The sequence below is a fragment of the Salarias fasciatus genome, chromosome 15 (assembly GCF_902148845.1).
Source record: "Salarias fasciatus chromosome 15, fSalaFa1.1, whole genome shotgun sequence".
NCBI classification, from domain to species: Eukaryota; Metazoa; Chordata; class Actinopteri; order Blenniiformes; family Blenniidae; genus Salarias; species Salarias fasciatus.
Window position 1 is genome coordinate 2,640,457 of NC_043759.1, and position 22,620 is coordinate 2,663,076.

Consider the following 22,620-nt stretch of genomic DNA (forward strand, 5'->3'; position numbering starts at 1 on the left):
GATCACCCCTGTTTTCAATAAACTTGTTCAAACGTCTACCCTGGTCTGGTTTTGATCTTCACTCCTTAAAGTCTTGGGGCTCTACTTTTGCAGACCGCATGAAAGTGCAGTGCAGACCAGGTGTGCCATGCTTGCGCCCCGGCATGTCCATAACATTTTGCAAGTTTGTGAAGAGCACAGTCTGGCGGAGCGCAGTGCACCCATGTACCCGTCCCTCCCACCAGCGCAACTGGCAAACAGGGAGGAGAGAAGCTGTGAAACACAGCCGACTGTAGTCTTCACCAATCAAATGAACGTCTCTCCTCGCGTTTGAACTCACTGCAGGCAGAAGCACAAAGCAATTTCACCTCACCATCACCATGGACCAAGGCAGCAGCAGCAGCTGCAGGCGGTCAAAACCTCTTCCAGGAGGAAACTCGAGTAACTGATCTTTAAACCCCGTATAATAAAATTGAGTGGTGTGGACAGATCACAACATGAATAAATTGTAATGGCAGTGAAGTCATAAGCACCTCTGCTGTGTTGGAGGATACACTTGTATGACTGCTACTGGCAGGATGAAGTAAAGGAACAGTTCTATCAACTACACATTAGGTCCTTGTGACTCGAATACCAAGCTTCAGAAGCTGATAAGATGTTCTGCTGAAATGTAAACAAACCAACATGTTCTGGAGACAACAACACTCAGGTTCTGTTTTTATGTTTTCTTCTTTACGAAACGAGGATGTGGACTTGGGTAGCCATTTTTACCTTTTATTAATGAGTACACCAACTTACACAGACTGCTGGATGAGGACACTGAACATTTACTACACTACCCATAATGCCTTGGGTGCATCTTCACGATGGCAGCGTTAGTTACACAATTGCACAGCAACTCACACATCCGTCTCTCAAATCTCCCTGATAAATATGTAGCACCCCATCAATATACACTAACTAACGTGGGTATTTTACTCAATTCGGCTGATGGGGTGTTTTGGGTTCGAGAGTTAATCTACCACAAGGGTTTACCAATATTGAAGTTTATAGTTACCCAGCAGGGGAAACTCAAAGTACCTCCTCACAAAATTTAATAAAACTGACACCAGACAACCGTTTAGAGAAAAAAATAACAGTTTGCCACAATTTATTAGAAAAAATATCTGATCTTCAACCAGTGCGAATCAAGAATTTAAACTCCTTCCTCAGGATAAAGGAAATAACAGTGTGCCACTCTTCTATCTATGCACCAAATGTGCAGATAGAACAACAACTCAATAGTTAAAGGTGCATTAAGGAGTTTGCAAGTTTAAGCGAAACAGCGCCCCCTGCAGGCCTTGGGCGTAATGCAGCTTAGTGAAAAACTCGTCCCTGTGGCTCGCGTGCACAGAAGAGGGGGACTCCTTCGCTCGTTTTGTAGCGCTCAAGTAAGATTTAAGTTTCTTTTACCTGGTGGAGTCTGTGTGGAGCTGTGGCAGTGCTAGAAGCCAGTCTGTTCTTACCTTCTGGAGGATCCTGCTCAGTTGTTGCTCATGTCGTGGATTTTTATTTAAAAAGTATCCTAGGCCAGTCACGGTGCAAAAAAACCCACAAACATATTTCCGGGAAAATCTCAAAATCTTCTTGGTTCTTGAAGTCTTCAATCGTAGTTCTCCTCGGAACAATCAGGCAGAGTCGGAGTCAGGATGCAAAAAGAGGATTTTATTTGCAAAAACCCCCTGGCAGTCAGGCAGACCAAAAAGAACTGACGCGCCGATCGCTCTCCGCTCCATCTATTTATGCTATTTTTTGGGAGTTTGTTGCTTCTCAATTGACTCTTCGTCAAGACACAATTGCTCTAAACCATTCGTTGCTTCTCAATTGACTCTCTTCCCCCCTCCCTACAAAGGTCAATGTCCGTGACCCCTTGGGAGGCCCTATCAGCCTCCATCAAGTCTCCATCAAGTCTCCATCCATCCTTCCCAAATGCCAGGTGTTGTGCAACAACTCGCATAGTGTCACATTTCTTGTCCAATGAGCCTCATTTGCGCAAGAGGGAGACAGAGAGGCAATTGACCTGTCGTCTTAACTTTAGAAAAAGCAAACTGTCCAGCTGCCAAGAGGCTGCCGTAAAAATGAAAAATGACAGGCAGGCAAACCTGAAAGAATACATTGTTTTTTCCACACATGAGTACACACACTACCAAAAACATGCATAATATGAATAATACTAAATAACATGAAATAATGAATACTAGATAAACATAATACGAAGAATACAATATAAATATTCAACACTCACTAAGCATCTGGCGGAGTAATGGCGGACAAAATGAAACCTAACAAGCGGGAGCGCGCATTACGTCATTCCTTTCAAATTCTCCCCCAAAAAATTCTGGTGCCGGACCGGCACTGCAACTTTCAAGTGACAATTTAGCGCTGTTAGAGGTACTGGTAATGAATATGTCAGGGCACATTGTACACATCATTAAAAATGTGTAACATATTTATAGTGGAAAATAAGTTTTTTAAAAGTTGGAAAACTCCTTAATGCACCTTTAATGGCAATCTAAATATGCAATAGAAACTCTGAACCACACCAATAGATATTTAAACAAATTAATATTCAAATCACAACAATAAGAAAAAACACATGGGCCTCATACACACACTCACTCACTGTTACTTTACCCCCGGGGGATGAAGAAAACGTTGCAGGCCTGTTAGCAGCAGAGAAGGGAGGAAAAAACCCTTCTCCTCCGTAGGCACTCCCGGAACGTGCTGCTGCATTCACGGGACGTTTTCAATCTTTTTTCCAACTTTTTCCAAGTTAAGAGTTGTCTTTCTCTCTCCACAGCTCCTGCTACGCTGCCTCCTTTCTCCCGCTCCGATCTCAGTCCCATCCTTTTCCGGCTGCTTCTCCTCCCCAGGCTCCACCCAAGTTCGTGTAACTGGACACTTCCTTCCAGCTCCATAATCAAATAAACAACAGAAAATTACACTTCCAGAGTTTTCTGTGTCTTGCTTCTTAAAACAGTCCCACATTTTTCCAAATCACACATTGTAACATAACAAACGTATAGACTCAAAACACATTTACATGACATAATATATTGGTGTTGATGTCCAACTTAATAGAGCCTAAATTAATTAGATCCTAAATTTTCCCAGTGCAACAAAGATATCCGCTCTCAGTTGGCAGCTGACATCAACGCCCAGAAGAACACGGAATGAAAGGTCTGTTCCATGAAGGTTCAGGGTGTTGCCGCCTGAACGCCAAACTTCTCTCAAACAAAAAAGATGCTTTCAGAAACGGGGCCTCAGTCATGAGAAATACTCCTGATTGAGGCTCGCCCAGTCATAATGATTTAAAGGAATACTCCACCCAAAAAACGATTTGGCCTCATTTTCTACTCACCCTCATGCTGAGAAACACTCTGGAGCACTTTTTTGACGTTTCAAATGCAGTTGGAGATGTTTGGGGATTTTCGTTGTCAACAAACAGGGACCGACAGAGCCCGACAGAAAAAATGGTCCATAAAATCCACAAAACGTTCCCATTTTCCTTCATACTGCTCGTCCGCTGTAATCCAAGTGTCCTGAGCGCGTAACGTCCATAATTAATTCTTAACGAGGTCATTTAGTACATTTTAAGAGCCCAAACAGGGCACTCTCATACAGCTCCATTGCATGTCTGCGCGCAGCCTGAACTACGGAAGCCGCGGCAGACCAAGCCAGACGCTTGCCGCTTTCAGCAACTACTTTTCTAAATTGCAAGCGTAGAAGAAGAAGTTCCGCTGTTTATATTCTGCTGTGAGTGACCGAGCTGTGGACAATCACAAAAGTGACTGGCTACTGTTTTAAAGCTTTGAATTCGGTGTCCTGCTGAAAGGGCACAAGCGTGTTGCTTGGTCTGCCGCGGCTTCCGTAGTTCAGGGTGCGCGCAGACATGCAATGGAGCTGTATGACAGCGCCCTGTTTGGGCTCTTAAAATGTACTAAATGACCTCGTTAAGAATTAATTATGGACGTTACGCGCTCAGGACACTTGGATTACAGCGGACGAGCAGTATGAAGGAAGATGGGAACGTTTTGTGGATTTTAGGGACCATTTTTTCTGTCGGGCTCTGTCGGTCCCTGTTTGTTGACAACGAAAATCCCCAAACATCTCCAACTGCATTTGAAACATCAAAAAAGTGCTCCAGAGTGTTTCTCAGCATGAGGGTGAGTAGAAAATGAGGCCAAATCGTTTTTTGGGTGGAGTATTCCTTTAAGGTAAATGTTGCTGAGCAACACAGTCGACCCACCAACCCAGAAAGCTTCAAGGAAAAGTATCAAACTTTGCTCACAGAGTTGTGATCGTTCAGATTTTCTCACATGCTGAAGGTCACACTTCTCATCAGCTGCTTTATTGTATTTCACACTGCTAAAGGTGTAAACGCTGATCAGAAGCTGAGAATAACAGGAGTGAAGATGAGGAAGTGACATCAGTGAACTGCAAGAAGTGGACAGATCATCTTTAAAAGCAGAGTTAAAAAAAACAACTCCAGTGAGACGACGACTGAAGTCAGACCTGTGGAAATGTTTCTATATCGCCTCTTTGTGCTTCAGTCTGCAGGTAAGTACTCGGATTACTGGAAAATATCTCTCATACACCACTTTAGTTTTCACTTCTCGTGTATTTCAGGAGACCAACATGTTTTTGTTCAATCTGCTCAGTTTCAGTCAGAAAACTTCAACACTCAGTTTTGTAGAAGAAACTGAGAATCAGTCCTCCACTAGTTATGAGGGTTACACTTTACTTGAAGCATACCTTTATAACACATTATAAGTACATTTATAAAGCATTATAATGCCATTATAGCACTGTTTAGCTATAGTTATAAACACTCATAAATGATCACAATGCTTTATAACATCAATTAGGGCCAGGACCTGGTGTCTAACACCTAAACCTTTGCTGTATATTGGCTTATAAAGCATTCTGATTATTTATGAGTATTTATAACTACTTATAATGCATTTTACATGTATGTTTCAAGTAAAGTATTACCGTTATTAGTTACTTCTTCCAAAAGTAGAGGAGTTACTTTAAAACGGGAATGAATGAAAAGCTAATGAATGTTCCACAAAGTATGCCATCAATCAGGACAGTAAGAAGGATTGACCAGTTTCAGATTCAGTTTGGACCTGTTCTCAGACTACATTTGGACCTGTTACCACACCAAGTGTTTCAGAACTGGACCTGATGTAATCTATTGCGGTTGTTCTCTCTTTCCTTGGAAACTAATGAAGTTACTGAATGGGAAAATGCAGACAAAAAGTTGAGAGAGATCTCAGTTGTGACTGTTACCAACAGTTTGTTTGGTACTACTTTACTTGAAGCACCTGGTATAACACATTATAAGTAGTTAAAAATACTCAGAAATGATCACAATGCTTTATAACCCACTACACAGCATCGGGTTAGGGTTAGGTCCTGGCATTGTGATCATTTATGAGTGTTTATAACTATAGCTACATGTGCTATAATGGCATTATAATGCTTTATAAATGTACTTATAATGTGTTATACCAGGTGCTTCAAAGTGTTGCCGTTTGTTTTTACAGAACAAATAGTTTTTGGTGTTGAGTTTTCTTCTTCTTCCTCACCAGTGGCTGCAGTTGTTCAGAGAGCAGGAGAGGACGTCACTCTGACTTGTCAACATGAGCTGGAGGGTCAACAGGACTGTAATGAGAGAACGTGGAGATATTCTAAACCTGGAAGTTCTGCCATATTAGAGCTGGTTAAACTTGGGAAAATTCAAGAGAGCAATGAAATAGGACCAGACAGACTGAAAGTTACAGCTGATTGTTCTCTGATGATGAAGAAAGTCACAGTTCAGGATGTTGGACTTTATTACTGTCAACAACACAAATCAGACAGTTCAAAGAACCACATTCTAGTTCACCTGTCTGTCATGGATCTGTCTGTAGCAACCAGTGAGTATTTATAAGATGTTTGAACATTCAGTATTATTGTGATCACAGAAAATAGGCTCATTTGTCTCATTTGTATTTTTCTTTGAGTAGTGACTGAACAGGAAGTCGATGACGAGGAGACACTCAAATGCTCCGTGACGTCTTCAGAGGAAAAGTGTGAACAGGAAGTGAAGTGGAAGATCAATGATCAAGATATTGATGAAGTCAACAGTCAGATAAAGACAGAAAAGAATGACTGTTCTGCCACTGTGACTCTTAAAAAGTCACATTATCTTCACCCACAAACACACTTCCTGAGCTGTGAAGTGACTGAAAGGAGAACCGGAGAAAAGTTTCGTTTCAGTCCTCGACCCTCAGGTGAGCCCAGTCAGAAACAGAGACTCAAATCAACAGAAGAAAAAACAAATATTTATTTGATGGATGTTGGTTGAAAACAAGGCTTGATTTAAAAATGAGGACTGAATCTCAGTAATTGTTTATATGATTTAACTGTTTTGTATATTTTTTGTCCAGGAGGCACAAATTCAACAGTAAAACCAGAAACCTGCACAAAGTCGACCACAACTGGAACCAGTGGAGCTTCAGCAGATCCACAAGGTAACGACTCCTGACTCTGATCAGAATGTTTAAAGAGCAAAACCAGGCTGAGACCTGCAGAGGTTCAGATCCAGTCCAGATCCCTGTTGGAGCTCCAGGAGGAGTTTCAGACGAGGAGGAGCAGCTCAGCAGCTCCACTTCTCTGTTTTCACCAGTTGTAAAGAAAGACGTTTTCCAGTCAGACTGTTGAAGCCATGTCTTGATTCTCTCTGCAGGTCTGAGCAGAAATCTGGCCGTCTCTCTGGGATTAGCAGCACTTGTCCTCTGTGTTGTGACGGTTAACATGTGGGCCAGAATTAAAGGTGAGTATCAGGTCAACAAGTTGCTCCAGTTTTTTACTGTTGATTCAATCTTCAAATTACTTTTTCTTCGTTTTTAGAACAACAGATTCAACTACATGGAAACACAGTGAGTATAAAGCTGAGTTCTACATGTTTCTGTCTGCAGAGAAAGAATCTTTCCTTCACATCTCTGTCATGTTGGATTTGTTGTTCAATGATGTTCAGAGAGATCAGAACCATTTGGATGGTTAAAGTGTAGCTGGAGCCCAGTCTCACTCCAGACTGTGTAACAGCTCCGTTGGTCCACAGGACATATTGTAGACATGTCAGGAAAGATGTGTGTTTGATCGTCCCAGGCTGTCCTCTGGACACATCTTCAGGTCAGTCTGCCGTCTCTCTTCCTGCTCCCATGACAAACATGGTGGACATCTCTTCTATGTTTGGTGGAAAATGCTCACAGTATCTTGAAATACAGCATTTTAAGAGAAAAAAGAGTAAACACTGGAAGTTCAATAAAAAACAGCTGATCCATTGACCTGACGAGACAACCTGGACCCGGTGTGTGCAGGAGGTTTACCTAACCCAGCGCTGTTTGCAGACTCGGTGTGAAGAAGACGAGGCTGCAGTGACGTACGAGAACCTGGGAGAGCCGTCTGTTTCTGTCCGACTCCACTGAGCGACAACGCCAGTCCACTGCTGCTGAGTCAGCACTTTCACTGTTTTCTCTAAATTCAGGATGTTGCTTTAAATGGAGCTGTTCTCATTTTTATCTTTTCTCTCTCTATATTTTCTTCAGTTTCTCTTTCTACATGTGTCAGTTTGAGAGACGTTAGACACGTATAAATAAATCTCATCACATTGCCTCCACTAAACAGGAGCTTGGTGAAACAGCAACAGTGTTTTTTTCTTTATTCATCTCAGACACGTTGAGAACACCTACAAAACACATCTACAAAATAGATAAGGAGGAAAAACATTGATGCAATTTCATGTAAATCCACTTCTAATCTATTAGTAATCTCAACATGTGACCGTATAGACACGGGACAAAACTGAGCCACAGACAAACAGAGTCGACACTGGACCGAAGACCAACGCCTGATGGCCAAATGTCTTCACCTTGATTGGGTGAACCCGCCGGCCTGACGACTCTCCCGGCGATCCAGTTCCGTGCTCACTCCATGAAAACTGACAGGCTGGATGCAAGCAGACACAGAACTGAACTGTAAACTCCCCACCCCAATACTCTCAGGGGTCTGGTTCCTCGCGGAACAGCTGGCCAGAAAATGCCCGAGCTGGCCTCAGATTTTGAGAAAGAGAAGATAGTTTTTTGTTTAATACTGCAGTAATGTTTCTTTATCTTAAAGGTGCATTAAGGAGTTTGCACGTTTTATGCGAAACAGCGCCCCCTGCAGGCCTTGGGCGTAATGCAGCTTAGTGAAAAACTCGTGCCTGTGGCTCGCGTGCACGGAAGAGGGGGACTTCTTCCTCGCTCGTTTAGTAGCGCTCAAGGAAGTTTTAAGTTTCTTTTACCTGGTGGAGTCTGTGTGGAGCTGTGGCAGTGCTAGAAGCCAGTCTGTTCTGACTTTCTGGAAGATCCTGCTCAGTTGTTGCTCACTAAGCATCTGGCGGAGTAATGGCGGACAAAATGAAACCTAACCAGCTGGAGCGCGCATTACGTCATTCCTTTCAAATTCTCCCCCAAAAAATTCTGGTGCCGGAACGGCACTGCAACTTTCAAGTGACAATTTAGCGCTGTTAGAGGTACTTGTAATGAATATGTCAGGGCACATTGTACACATCATTAAAAATGTGTAACATATTTATGGTGGAAAATAAGTATTTTTAAGGTTGTAAAACTCCTTAATGCACCTTTAAATCACATGAAATGTTATCTCTGTTGTGAGTTTTCCCAAAATAATTGTACAATGAAAAGTTGTTTAATGAGTAATCTTATTGTCTTCAATATATTTTTTATTTTCACAAAATGATATTTGAAAAATAGGGGTCGTCTTATAATCAGAGTCGTCTTGTATTCGGGCCAATACGGTCATTAGGTTTACACGTTAAACAGGTGACATTTTCATTGTTTCACTGAACGATGTCTCAGAGTCAGACAGCAGCAGCATGGCGACCAGGTCTCCTTCCCAGAGCACTGACGGTCCCACTGAGAAGGACGCGAGACCGAGCCTGACCCGGGACTAAGCTGGACTGAGCAGGGCCACTGAGGGCGAGCACACGGCACCCGCTCCCCGTGGTGCTGGACCAAGACCAGCTGTCATCACGGCAGAGGTCCTGGAAAGGCAACCAGAAAGCTGTGACGGATGGAAACAAGACACCAGGGTCTTGGTTGTTGGACTGTGTGAAGTCTGTCAGCTGATCAGGAGATTGGTGGCAGCTGGACACCACTTCTGACCTCCTCTGTAGAACACAGGCTTCTATCACCTTCACCGTGTTCCGCTGTGGTGTTGGCTTGTTCTGGTGGATTTTATTTCAGCTGCATTAAGTTGGTAAATAAGTATGTTAGTTTGGGTTGACTGGTCATGCTTGATACCACATTTTCAAGATCTTGGTCTTGAGTGAGTCTTGGCCCCTCATCGTCTTGGTCTTGAATTGGTCTTCGCTCCTTAAAGTCTTGGGGCTCTATTTTTACAGACCAGATGAAAGTGCGGCGCAGACCAGGTGTGCCGCGCTTGCGCCCCGGTGTGTCCAGAACATTTTGCAAGTTTTGAGAACAGTGAACATTTACTACACTACCCATAATGCCTAGGGTGCATCTTCACTTCGGCTGCCTTAGTTGCACAAAATGTACAACGACTCACACATTCATCTCTTAAATATCCCTGATGAAGATATCAGCTCTCAGTTGGCAGCTGACATCAACGCCCAGAAGAACACGGAATGAAAGGTCTGTTCCATGAAGGTTCAGGGTGTTGCCGCCTGAACGCCAAACTTTTCTGAAACATAAAGGATGCTTTCTGAAACGGGGCGTCTGGGTGAGCCCCTGGGGCTTCAAGGAACAGTTTCAAACTTTGCTCACAGAGTTGTGATCTTTCAGATTTTCTCTCATGCAGAAGGTCACACTTTTTATCAGCCGCTTTATTGTATTTCACACTGCTAAAGGTGTGAACGCTGATCACAAGCTTGAGGTGAAGATGAGGAAGTCACACCAGTGAACTGCAAGAAGTGGACAGATCATCTTTAAACTCAGAGTTAGAAAACAACTCCATTGAGACGACGGCTGAACTCAGATCTGTGGAAATGTTTCTATTTCACCTCTTTGTGCTTCACTCTGCAGGTAAGTGGTCAGATTACTGGAACATATCTTTATTTATTTCTTTATTTTCTCTCCAACATGTCCATGTTATGGAGCACAAACCTCTTACTGACAAACAGAAAGACTCACACTTCAACCAAAAGAGGAAGAAGCCCTTTCAAAAAGGCACCCAATTTACAAATAGTTCTCTTGTTTGTGAACTGAAATGAACAAATCATCTTGTACATGGAGGGTTTTTTCTATAATGTTTAACAAAATATTTTTCTCTTAAAGCAGTTATCCCTCCATTTTTACTCTTAAGCACGACGTGCAGTTCGTCACCCACAGAATTAGCTTTACATAGATTACAGATTTGTAGTTTTCTTTCCAGTCCTTCATACCAACTAATGAACTTTGGAATCCTTGTATTATTTGCTCTAAAGTTTCAGATGTCCTGCCTGTCCCTAGCATTTACACAAAGTAGATATTTCTCTAAATTACAATTTTCCTTTATTTCTGCGTAAAACTCACAAGAAGTAATTTCTCTCATTTCACTTTGCCACCTCTGGATGTGTTGATCTTTCAGTATTCATTTAACAGTCCCCGGTACCCGATCATCCTTTTTTTAACAGTAATACCAACGTGGAACCTGCCCAGTTCCCCGTACATCATATTGTTACATGTGTTTGTTTTCAGTCTTAGCATATACTTTAAAAAGCTCAGGTGCAGTCTTTCAAGTAAATCGATATTTTCAAATCCCCACAGTTCACAGGCATACAGCAGAACTGGGGAAACCAGCTTGTCTAAGAGATCTAAAATGACCTCTAGTGACACATCATGTTTTCTGCCCTTTGCCAGGACAGCGAACATTGCTCTGTTAGCTGCATCATGAAACTCTTTAATAGCTGGCTTGAATGACCCATGATGTTTAAATGTAACTCCTAAATCGGGGGTTCTCAGTTAGAAAGGTAAAAGGTCCAGAAATTAAGTTTTGAGGAAGTCATAGGTCCACAGTGCGTGTGTGGCAGTGAAAATTTTTTTACTTTTTTTTTTTTTTTTTAATGTTTTCATGTAGTTTGAAGCTGGGTGTACTGCACTGCTATAATCAGGAGCTAATGGAAGGCACAAAAACTTTTATTTTCAGAATCATACTGATATTCTTTCTTACTTAGCATTACTCAGTAAAATAAAACTAAATAAAAAACAACTTTCATGAAAGGTAAATCAAGTGTCTTGAGAATTCAAATGTTCTCAAAAGTAAAACAAAGTGTCCTTTTCCTTTTGCAAAATGAACCAAACCAAACCCTCATACTCTTCTTTGGCAAACAAATGGCAAGACCTCATTAAGGTGCAAAAAAAAAAAAGAAAAAAAGACTCTATGGCACGTTCATTAAAGAGCTCCTCTTTTTAAATACACACACTGGGAAAGAAGAGGGAAACTGCTTTTACACCGACACCACAGAAGAAGAAGAGGGGTCCCTGAAGCGCAGCGTCTCTCTGCAAGCTAGAGAAAAGTGTCAGACAGCGAGACGGTGCCAGGAGAAGTTGTGAGATGTTCTATGATGTGATGCACCGTTTTTCATGAAAGGAGAAGGACTGAACGATCGTTTCCGTACATTTTTTGTTCCGTAGCAGCAGTTAAACAGCAGGAGGCCGTGTGACTGCTGGTTTGTGTAGCTATCGGCCAATCAGCACATCGTTGTCATGGGAGTGACAGCCCATAATACAAGCGTGAGCACGCACACAGTCACACTTTCTCTCTTCCTCTCTCTCTCTCTCTCTCTCTCTCTCTCTCTCTCTCTCTCGGCCAGTCTCACCTCACAAAGAGGTGGTCCGCGGTCTGGATGTGGACCGCGGTCCGCCTATTGTGAACCCTGGTCCTAAATAATTGAAACAAGGCACAATCTCCAGCTGAGTTCCATTACATACAAAATTAAATTCATTAGCCTTCCTGTGGCCGAAAACTGAAATTTCTTTTTTTTTTCTTTTCATGATTCATCTTTAACTTCCATTTATTACAATATTCACTCATGTAATTTATGGCGGTTTCTAGACTGGTCTTTGTCGTGGACATAATTGTGTCGTCTGCATATATCAGGACCAACAACTTCATATAAAAAGACTTATGGCAGGATCTTCAGTTTCACTTGGGTGACATCCTCTCTGCAGCAGGTAGGATTCCAGATAAACAAGGCAAAGAGCAGTGAAGATAAAGTTTCACCTTGTCTTACTCCCTTCAGACTCACAAAGAATTCAGATTTAGTTCCATTAATATAAACACAGGACTTGATATTTTTTACCTCCGCCAGGAGGTTATGTAATCACGTCTGTCTATTGGTTGGTTTGTTGGTTGGTTGGTTTGTTGGTTTTTTAGCAAGTTTATGGAAAAAATAATGGACGGATTGCAATGAAACTTTGTGGAAAGGTGGGTCTTGGGCTAACTTAGAATCCATTAAATTTTGGTGAAGATCTGGATCGCTGTCTGGATCTAGGAATTTTTTCAAGGATTCTTTTTCATTGACAGATACGGAGTCTTTCACATGGTTGGGCAGACTCGCCGACAGGGGGGACAAACGCCTGGTTCACACAGGACGCGACGCTTCCGACGCGGAAGTGGAAGCGCCGCACACCGGGCACCGAGTTTCAGATCGGCGCCCCTGTTAACCGATCTGACGGCTCATACAGGAGGTGTGGGACAGCGCAGCGTCCGTAGCGGCTCACGCCGTGGACCGCGGCCGCTCTGCTCCTCTCTATTTTCTCCGCATGCCGCGCGCCGTGCACCGCCAGTTGTAAAGCTGGACAGAGCAGATCGCACCACACAGGAAGTCGGGAACGGAAAATACGAGAGAATCCGGTAAATTTTCAAATTAAAATGAAGTAAAATAACATAAATTATGTGGCTTTTTGGTTTTCCTTTTCAGATTAACACACAGACAGGGAGAGAGGGCGAGAGAGAGAGGCACCCAGGGGTGAAAGTAAGATAAGATTCTTGGGTTGTGTAACTCAAAAAAAATGTTTTAGTTTGTGTGCAAAGCGTGCGAGCATCGTACAAGACAGATATTGATAAATCCTTCAATTTTTTGACATCCTTGAAAGCATAATGCTTTTTTAATTGTTTGACTGTTATTTTGAATGTTTGAATATAATACATAATGTGATGGAGGCAGTGGCCTGTTCACAATGGAGGGAACAATTAACAAGGACTGCTGATCTTAAGCTCATCCAAAGCTTTTATTGTTGTAACTCCTAATGTATACTGGGAGTATGTCACTCTCACCAAACAATATTGACACAGAGGCCATGTCACTCTCACACCGACCCTTCTCACTGTTGGTCCAACATAACGTAAATGAAACATAACATAAAAAGACCGGAAAAAGGCATCAACACATAGAAAAACAATAACTTAACACACCTGTAACAAAACAAAGTACATTTTAACACATTTTAACACAAAATACATCTTGAAACGGCCCGAACAATCCCCTCCCATGATGCCTTGCGGCACCAAAAGGTATGGCGGCCCCCAGCGGCGCCTGCCGCCGCAACAACATATATATATATATATATATATATATATATATATATATATATATATATATATATATATATATATATATATTGTTTTTAGTTTAATGTTTTTTTAATTTTTCTTTGCATTTTTGACCTGTCCCAGTTGTCTCTTCAGACGGGGACAGGGCAGTGTCCTTAAATCACCTAGGCAACCAGCCATCCAATGAAAAGAACGCATTGAGTTTACCTCAGTTGCTGACTCCACTATTACGAAGGCCTATGAACAAGCTCCGTCCGGACCGGGAGGACACCCCTGTCGGTCCTGCCCGTGGACTGGCTTCGGTTCTACTGCTGGGATCCGTGGTTCTTGTGCTGGACCGTCCAACGGACTGTCCTCAACATAGTCCTAGGCTTTACTTCTTATTGTCTCGTGCTAGCTGTTGCCAAAGCTGTCCGTCCCTGGGAGAGGGATCCCTCCATACTGTGGTTCTCCCCAAGATTTCTTCTTTTCCCACTGGGTTTTTGGAGTTTTTTCTTGCCGGATGTGAGGGTCTAAGGCGGTGGTTGCTTCGTTCTGTCTCGTTACTGTAAATATTGACATATTTCCATTATGCTTATTCACTGTTTTTACTTTTACCGACCAATGTAACATCTTGAAGCCCTCTGAGGCAACTGTTGTTGTGATACTGGGCTATACAAAAATAAATTGATTGATTGATTGATTGACCTCACTTCCACGTGTGCTTGTTTGCGGAAGGAGTGATGCTGCTCGCATGACAGAGAGATGGAGGATATTTTACGATGCTTGAACCCTCACAATTTATTACTTGTGGATTTATGTTTTGTTTATTTTGCAAAAATGACGACCCTGTTGTCTGCAAAAAACACACAGCAGTGGACATTGGATTAACGTTACGCTACAGTGAGTGACTGCCGCTACAAGCTGCAACCTGTCACGGTAAGCGAGTGCTCCAGTGCTCGTCAGGCGCATTAACCTTGTTCAACATGTCACAGAAGATGTAGTCTGGAGATGAGTTTTATGTATTCATCAATTTTACACTTATTTCGGTCAAATTTGCTTGAAAAAAGAAAGGGCTCGCTTTGTATGCATGAGTGAAAGTTGCTTTTCAGAGGCGTTCCGGGGCGTTCCGGTAGAAGAGGCCAGTATATTTCTTACCGGCACGGCGTTCCGGTGCGTTCCGGCTTACTTTCACCTATGGAGGCACCACAGCACTCCGCTCCGATCACAATGTTGTTTTATTATATATGGTGTTCTTACGGTTGTTGGTGACTGATTTGAGCTGTGGCGGAGGTCTACGCTCTCTGAGTGCCAATTTCTCGTTTAATACATGTTTTTAACCACCTCCAAGAATTTACCCCTGATAGTAGCTGTCGAGAGTTTCTACCACAGAGCCTCACGCCAAACACTGTCAAAGGCCTGACTATAGTCAATGAAAGCAACAAATCATTTTTCTTTTTAAAACAGTGCAGGTCAGTCAGCGGTTTAAGAAGAAATATGTGATCCACAGTTGAGTAATGTCTTCTAATGTTTTCTGTGTTTTCAGACAGACAGACTTTTCTTCACAGAACTTACAGAGCCTCTCTTTTAAGACATTTGTAAACTAGAAATTGGCACTCAGAGAGCGCAGACCTCCGCCACAGCTCAAATCAGTCACCAACAACAATAAGAACACCATATATAATCAAACGTGATCGGGGGTGTGATCGTAGCGGAGTGCTGCGGTGCCTCTCTCTCTCGCCCTCTCTCCCTGTGTGTGTGTGTGTGTGTGTGTGTGTGTGTGTGTGTTTATCTGAAAAGGAGAACCGAAAAGCCACATAATTATGTTATTTTATTTCATTTTAATTTGAAAATTGACCGGATTCTCTCGTATTTTCCGTTCCCGACTTCCTGTGTGGTGCGATCTGCTGTGTCCAGCTTTACAACTGGCGGTGCACGGCGCGCGGCGTGCAGAGAAAATAGAGAGGAGCAGAGCGCCGCGGTCCACGGCGCGAGCCGCTACGGACGCTGCGCTGTCCCACACCTCCTGTATGAGCCGTCAGATCGGTTAACAGGGACGCCGATCTGACAGTCTGTGCGCGGCGCTTCCCACTTCCGTGTCGGCGGGTCTGCCCAACCATGTGAAAGACTCCGTATCTGTCAATGAGAAAGAATCCTTGAAAAAATTCCTGGATCCAGACAGTGATCCAGATCTTCACCAAAATTTAATGGATTCTAAATTAGCCCAAGACCCACCTCTCCACAAAGTTTCATTGCAATCCGTCCATTACTTTTTCCGGGATCTTGCTAACAAACCAACCAACAAACTGACATGATTCCATAACCTCCTGGCGGAGGTAATAATTTACCAAGACAGCTGAGGAGCTGATCCCCCTATAACTGCTAGTGTCCCTCACATCTCCTTTGTTCTTATAAAAGGGAACAATTAGGCCCAGCAGCCAGTCCTCAGAGACGATCCCAGAGTCTAGGATCTTGTTAAACAAGACAACGTATATGGGGAAAATGTCTCAGCTGTATTCTTAATATACTCAGTGATCACTTTATCTATTCCTGCAGCTTTTCCAGCTTTTAACTTTGTTCTTGCTTTATATATTTTGGCCGCAGTAAAGCGACTGTTCAGGATTCTATCCTAAGATGTATCTTCTATAAGGTCTTTGTTAAGGTCATGCTCTGACTGTAAATCCTCGTCTGAATCTTTGAAGTGCTCTGTGAACGCTTCAATAGAAAGAGGACAGTGTTCTTTTTTTTTAGATTCATTCAGTTTCCTCCAAAAAACTTTTGGGTTTTTCAATTTTAGTTTTGATCGGTCTCTGTTAAATTTTCTTAAGTAGTCTCTTTTAGCTTTTCACATTGTTCTCTGATATTCTTTACATTCATGCTTTACCTGCTCACATCTCAAACACCACTTCAGTTTTCACTGCTGATGTTTTTCAGGAGACCAACATGTTTTGATTCAATCTGCTCAGTTTCAGTCAGAAAACTCAGAAAACACTCAGTTTTGTAGAAGTAACTGAGAATCAGTCCTCCACTAGTTATTAGTTACTTCTTCCAAAAGTAGTGGAGTTACTTTACAAACTGGAATGAATGAAAAGTTGCTGAATGTTTCATAAAGTATGTCTTCAATTAGAAAAGCAAAAAGTATTGAACAGTTTTAAATTAAGTGTGGACCTGTTCTCGGACTACATTTAGACCTGTTACAACACTATGTTGAGACTGAGTTTACTTTAATTGTCATAAACCAAAGAAAACTGTGTCTCAGAAGAGGACCTGATGTAATCTATTACAGTAATTCTCCGTTTCCTTGGAAACTAATGACATTGCTGAAATTTAAAATGCAAATAAAAAATTGTGAGAGATCTCAGCAGTGATTGTTACATGAGTGTAAGTTACCTACAGTTTCTTTTTACAGAACAAATTTAGTTTTTCTGCTGAGTTTTCTTCTTCTTCCTCAGCAGTGGCTGCAGTTGTTCAGAGAGCAGGAGAGGACGCCACTCTGCCCTGTCAACATATGCTGGAGGGTCAGCGGGACTGTAATGGAACATCGTGGAACTATTATGTTGGAATATATACCACAGTGGATCTGGTTGAACTTGGGAAGCTAAAAGAGAACAATGAAACAGAATCAGACAGACTGAGAGTTACAGCTGATTGTTCTCTGATGATAAAGAAAGTCACAGTTCAGGATGTTGGTCTTTATTACTGTGATCAATACAAATCAGACGGATCATTGGGACACATTCCAGTTAAATGGTCTGTCACGGATCTGTCTGTCGCAACCAGTGAGTATTTATAAGCTGTTAGAACCTTCACTATCGCTGTGTTCACAGAAAAAAAAGCTAATTTTTCTCATTTGTGTGTTTTTCTTTCAGTAGTGACTGAACATGAAGTCGATGATGAGGAGACACTGAAATGCTTCGTGACGTCTTCAGAGGCAAACTGTGAACTGGAAGTGAAGTGGATGTTCAAAAATCGAGATTTTGATGAAGATAGACAGATCAAGACAGAAAAGAATGAATGTTCTGCCACTGTGACTCTTAAAAAGTCACATTATCTTCACCCTCAAACACACTTCCTGAGCTGTGAAGTGACTGACAGCAGAACAGGAGAAAAGCTTCGTTTCAGTCCTCGACCCTCAGGTGAGCCCAGTCTGAAACAAAGACTCCAATCAACAGAAGAAAAAACAAACATTTACTTGATGGATGTTGGTTGAAAACAAGGCTTGATTCAAAAATGAGGACTGAATCTCAGTAATTGTTTATATGATTTAATTGTTTTGTGTATTTTTTGTCCAGGAGACACAAAATCAACAGTAAAACCAGAAACCTTGTCAAAGTCGACCACAACTGGAACCAGTGGAGCTTCAGCAGATCCACAAGGTAACGACTCCTGACTCTGGTCAGAATGTTTAAAGAGCAAAACCAGGCTGAGACCTGCAGAGGTTCAGATCCAGTCCAGCGCTTTGTTTCATGAAGCAGGTTCAACAAATGCTGAGTCTCACCCTGAACTGCGAGTCCATCGACTCTGAGACAGGAATCTCTGAGTTTACAGTTGCAGAAAAGCTGATTTGAAGTCATTAGAGCCTCAGCCAAATTAATGATTTATTGCTGTGGTTTAAAAGAAGGATACACAAACACTGGAGAGTCTTTCCACATCGCTCTCCAGCCAGCAGTGAATGAGGACTAATGTCATTAATTATGGATTTGATTGTTTTGTGTTTTTTTTTGTTTTGTTTTGTCTTGTTTTCTTTTTTTTTTTTGTCCAGGAGACACAAAATCAACAGTAAAACCAGAAACCTTGTCAAAGTCGACCACAACTGGAACCAGTGGAGCTTCAGCAGATCCACAAGGTAACGACTCCTGACTCTGATCAGAATGTTTAAAGAGCAAAACCAGGCTGAGACCTGCAGAGGTTCAGATCCAGTCCAGATCCCTGTTGGAGCTCCAGGAGGAGTTTCAGACGAGGAGGAGCAGCTCAGCAGCTCCACTTCTTCTCTGTTTTCACCAGTTGTAAAGAAAGACGTTTTCCAGTCAGACTGTTGAAGCCATGTCTTGATTCTCTCTGCAGGTCTGAGCAGAAATCTGGCCGTCTCTCTGGGATTAGCAGCACTTGTCATTTGTGTTGTGACGGTTAACATGTGGGCCAGAATTAAAGGTGAGTCTCAGGTCAACAAGTTGCTCCAGTTTTTTACTGTTGATTCAGTCTTCATTTGACTTTTTCTTTGTTTTTAGAACAACGGATTCAAAGAGGAGAAAATTCAATTCAATTCAACTCAGATTTATTTATAAAGTGCCAATTACAACATCATCATTTCTAGACACTTTTACAGAGAAAATCCAACAGATCCACATGCACAAGCAAAGGCAATAGTGGAAAGGAAAACCTCCCTTTTAAAAGGAAGAAACCTGCAGAACCAGACTCAGGGGTGGCTTCTTTCTGCTTTTCCAGTTGGGGTGAGGGGGGAGAGAGAGAGAGAGAGAGAGAGAGAGAGAGAGAGAGAGAGGGAGAGGGAGAGGGAGAGGGCAGTCAGAAACACAGTGAGTATAAAGCTGAGTTCTACATGTTTCTGTCTACAGAGAAAGAATCTTTCCTTCACATCTCTGTCATGTTGGATTTGTTGTTCAATGATGTTCAGAGAGATCAGAAACATTTGGATGGTTAAAGTGTCGCAGGTTGCCTCGTAAACCAGACCCACCCACTCCTCATCCGCCTTTGGGTTTTCGAGATGAGCTCAGTCTGGGTAGGAGCCCATAGAAGGGGATTTCACTCGATCATTCACGGCCAAGCCAATCAGCGTTGCCGCTTTTTGTTTTCAATTTTTCTTTGGTGAATTCCGGTGGCTAAACTGGAAGTGACACCATCACTGCGCGTAGCGGAGATTGCGGACTTTAACCATCGTCTGAAAGCTGCAATCAGTAAAGTTATAGCCCAAATACCAAGTATTACAACAATCAAGCAAGAGCAAGAGCCTGCGCCTGGTGAGTTTCTTACAGGAAAAGACGTTTTTGCGTGTCTTTGCGAGTAGAGAAGCTAGAGCTAATGAGGTAATGCTAACCCTTAGAGAAGCTAACGCATTTTGATGACGTATTTGTTTTGAAGCGCTGATTGGCTGAAGTGCGCTGTCAGTCAAAGGAGGAACCGACAGCCCCTACAAGGGGTTTCTATGGGCTCCTATCCAGACTAAGCCCAAATCCAAATCCAATGTGGATGAGGAGTGGGCGGGTCTGGTTCACGAGGCTATGTAGCTGAAGCCTGCAGTGTCATCTGCACTGTGCTGACAGTAAAGCCCTGTTTACACCACACTGTGGCGCCGACACTCAGGGAAAGCAGGCGTAAACACGGATATATACACAAAGGCTTTGATTCTCCATGGTGGAGTTTCAAACAGCATCACTGGCGGCCATCTTGCCAAAGGCGAGCTTTCACCCAGATCTGTGAGACTGAAGGTCTGTATTGACGGATTTGTTTTATGTTTATTTGAAGTTCACTCTCACTCTGTGCTCTGTTCATCTTTCATAGTTAGATCTCTAGTTGGGTAATTACATTTTTAGAGTTTTCAGACAATTAAAAAAAAGGAAACTTATTAATCGCAAATCTGACCATAATTCATCATTATTAATCAAATCATTTGTGAACTTATAATCAACACAATAAAATCACCATTTTAATGCTCAAAATTTTTTTAATGTGAATGTTTTAATGGGAGTGGAGCAGCTTCACATCAGAAACAAACTAATGTTGGATTTCAACCATCTAAAAATGTAAAAACATTCAAGGCCAGTCCCAGTTTCTCTTTGGGTGTTTAACCGTCCAGAACATCGACGCCACAGGAGGATGTTTGTGACATTTTCAAGCTTCAGACTCCATTTACCAGTAGCGTGGGTGAAACATCCAGCCTTCATTATAGATATCTCTGGGTGTCAATGCGGAGGGGAGGGAGGAAGACTTGACAAAAGAAACAGAGGATCCCTGACAGTGGTGTGAACGGAGCCTGAATCTCAGAAGTGAATCCAGTTTCCTGTTTGCAGCTCGGCGTGAAGAAGACGAGGCTGCAGTGACGTACGAGAACCTGGGAGAGCCGTCTGTTTCTGTCCGACTCTACTGAGCGACAACACCAGTCCACTGCTGCTGAATCAGCACTTTCACTGTTTTCTCTAAATTCAGGATGTTGTTTTAAATGGAGCTTTTGTCATTTTTATCTTCAGTTTTCTGTTTGTACTTAATTCAATTTATGAGTGACGTTGGATTTATACAAATAATCTCAGCACATTGCCTCCAGTGAACAGGAGCTTAGTAAAACAGCAACAGAGTTTTTTCTTTATTCATTCAGACACAATTAAAATACCTTCAAAACAAATACTTGCAAAATAGATAATCAAGAGGAAAAACATTGATGCAAACTCAAATATATCCACTTAAAATTTCTACAGTCATGCATAATCTCTCACATCGATTTGAACATTGTGTGAAGGGCAGAAGAAAGAAGTAAAATTTATTTAACTCCACACCTTCTCCAATATTAAAAAAAAATCATGTATGTAATTATTTCTGTTTCCAAAAAATATTAATTCCGAGATTCATATACACATTTAAACAAATGTATATACATATATATGCTTCTGTACACATAAACATTGTTTGATAGAATATCACCTGTACAGAAGACAAATGTAACCATGCAGTGTGTTTTCAGTCTGTACGTCTTCTGACCATTTGAATTTCGTTCTGATTTGGGAAATCCAATAGCCAATTTGGTAACACTTTACTTTAAGTAGACCCTCCAGAAAAACGCGAGCAAAAATCCTTGATTATGTGTGCTTAAATCCCAGATTATGCGAGCTAAAATGCTTGATTATACAAATGAATATGTGGGGTTTTTATGCCATTTTATGCTGTAAAATTGCCAACAGTTGTGAAGTATGCTGTGAAATATGCGAAAAGATGCCAGATATGTAGGTTACCCCCGCGGAGGAGGAGTGTCCAGAACCCGGAGAGGAGCCGGTGTTTTGGAAGAACTGGTTTCCCTATTAACTGGCGACTGGGTTTCTTTCACGTCCCTTGTTGCTGATAGATGTTAAAAACCAGACAAAAAGCCGTTCAGACCTTTAATGAGTCTGATTTCAACATCCGCTGCTACTAGCAGCAGCAGCAGGAAGTGCTAAAGGAAGTCAGTCACCAGGTAACAAGGAAACCAGTTCATTTGAAACACCGTGTTGACGGCTTTCTCACAGGTTTTAGCAATTGCGCGCGCACACACACACACACACACACACACACACACTTGCTAAAACCTGTGATAAAGTGTGTGTGTGTGTTCCATTGATGAGCTTTGGTGAGTAATCAGTGGACCTCTTTTTTAAACCTGTAAACACTATTAAATAGTCTGATGCCAATGTGAAACGACACCAAAGTGTCCAGTAATGCGGTTCATGTCTTTGCCCGCAAGCCCTGAAAACAGTTCTGCCTGGCTGTGAAGGCTCTGGTTCACTGAGGGTTTTTCAAGCCGGACCGGTGTGACGTAGATGTGATCCGGGCTTCCTTATATGGTCATGCTGAGACCCGGCCGTGCCTTCTCTGTGCCTGGTGTGAGTGTGTTGGTGTTAGATCCAGAGAACATGGCTCCCAGAAAATGTTTATTTGGCTTTCCTGAAGACGAAATCGCCAGGTAGCAGTGGAAATTATTTCTTTTTCCGGTTCAGAAGAAGACAAATACTCCAGTCTCTGTCTGCCAACGGCATTTTGCACGGCACTGTTTTGCAGAAGCGGTAAGTTAGAACTTTTCAGTGTCCTGTGTTTATTTTGTGTTAGCTATAAAAGATATTTTAGATGGTAAGGTTGGGTGCTCGAAGAAATCATCAGCTGATAGGGGAATAGCGCAAAAAAGTTACAATTACCACCCGCAAACGGCAGATGAATTTTCTGTTTGGCGAGTAAATAGCGGGGTTATCTGCCACAAGCGGGTGAATGTTTTCTACCATAATAATAATAATAGTAAGCGTTTTGGGACGCAAAGTG

The 22,620-nt window shown here is 42.2% G+C and overlaps 1 protein-coding gene across 1 annotated transcript in view; it reads left to right on the top strand.

Moving 5' to 3' along the window:
* LOC115402442 (uncharacterized) overlaps positions 1-20,745 on the top strand; it is a 34,516-nt gene extending 13,771 nt beyond the window's left edge. Inside the window, exons 4-8 of the mRNA XM_030111006.1 lie at positions 6,456-6,539; positions 17,901-17,984; positions 18,371-18,454; positions 18,673-18,759; positions 20,634-20,745. Of these exons, the coding sequence (XP_029966866.1) occupies positions 6,456-6,539; positions 17,901-17,984; positions 18,371-18,454; positions 18,673-18,759; positions 20,634-20,710 (416 nt within the window). The 3' untranslated portion in view covers positions 20,711-20,745. The remainder of the gene's footprint in view (positions 1-6,455; positions 6,540-17,900; positions 17,985-18,370; positions 18,455-18,672; positions 18,760-20,633) is intronic.
* The last annotated feature ends 1,875 nt before the right edge of the window (positions 20,746-22,620 follow it).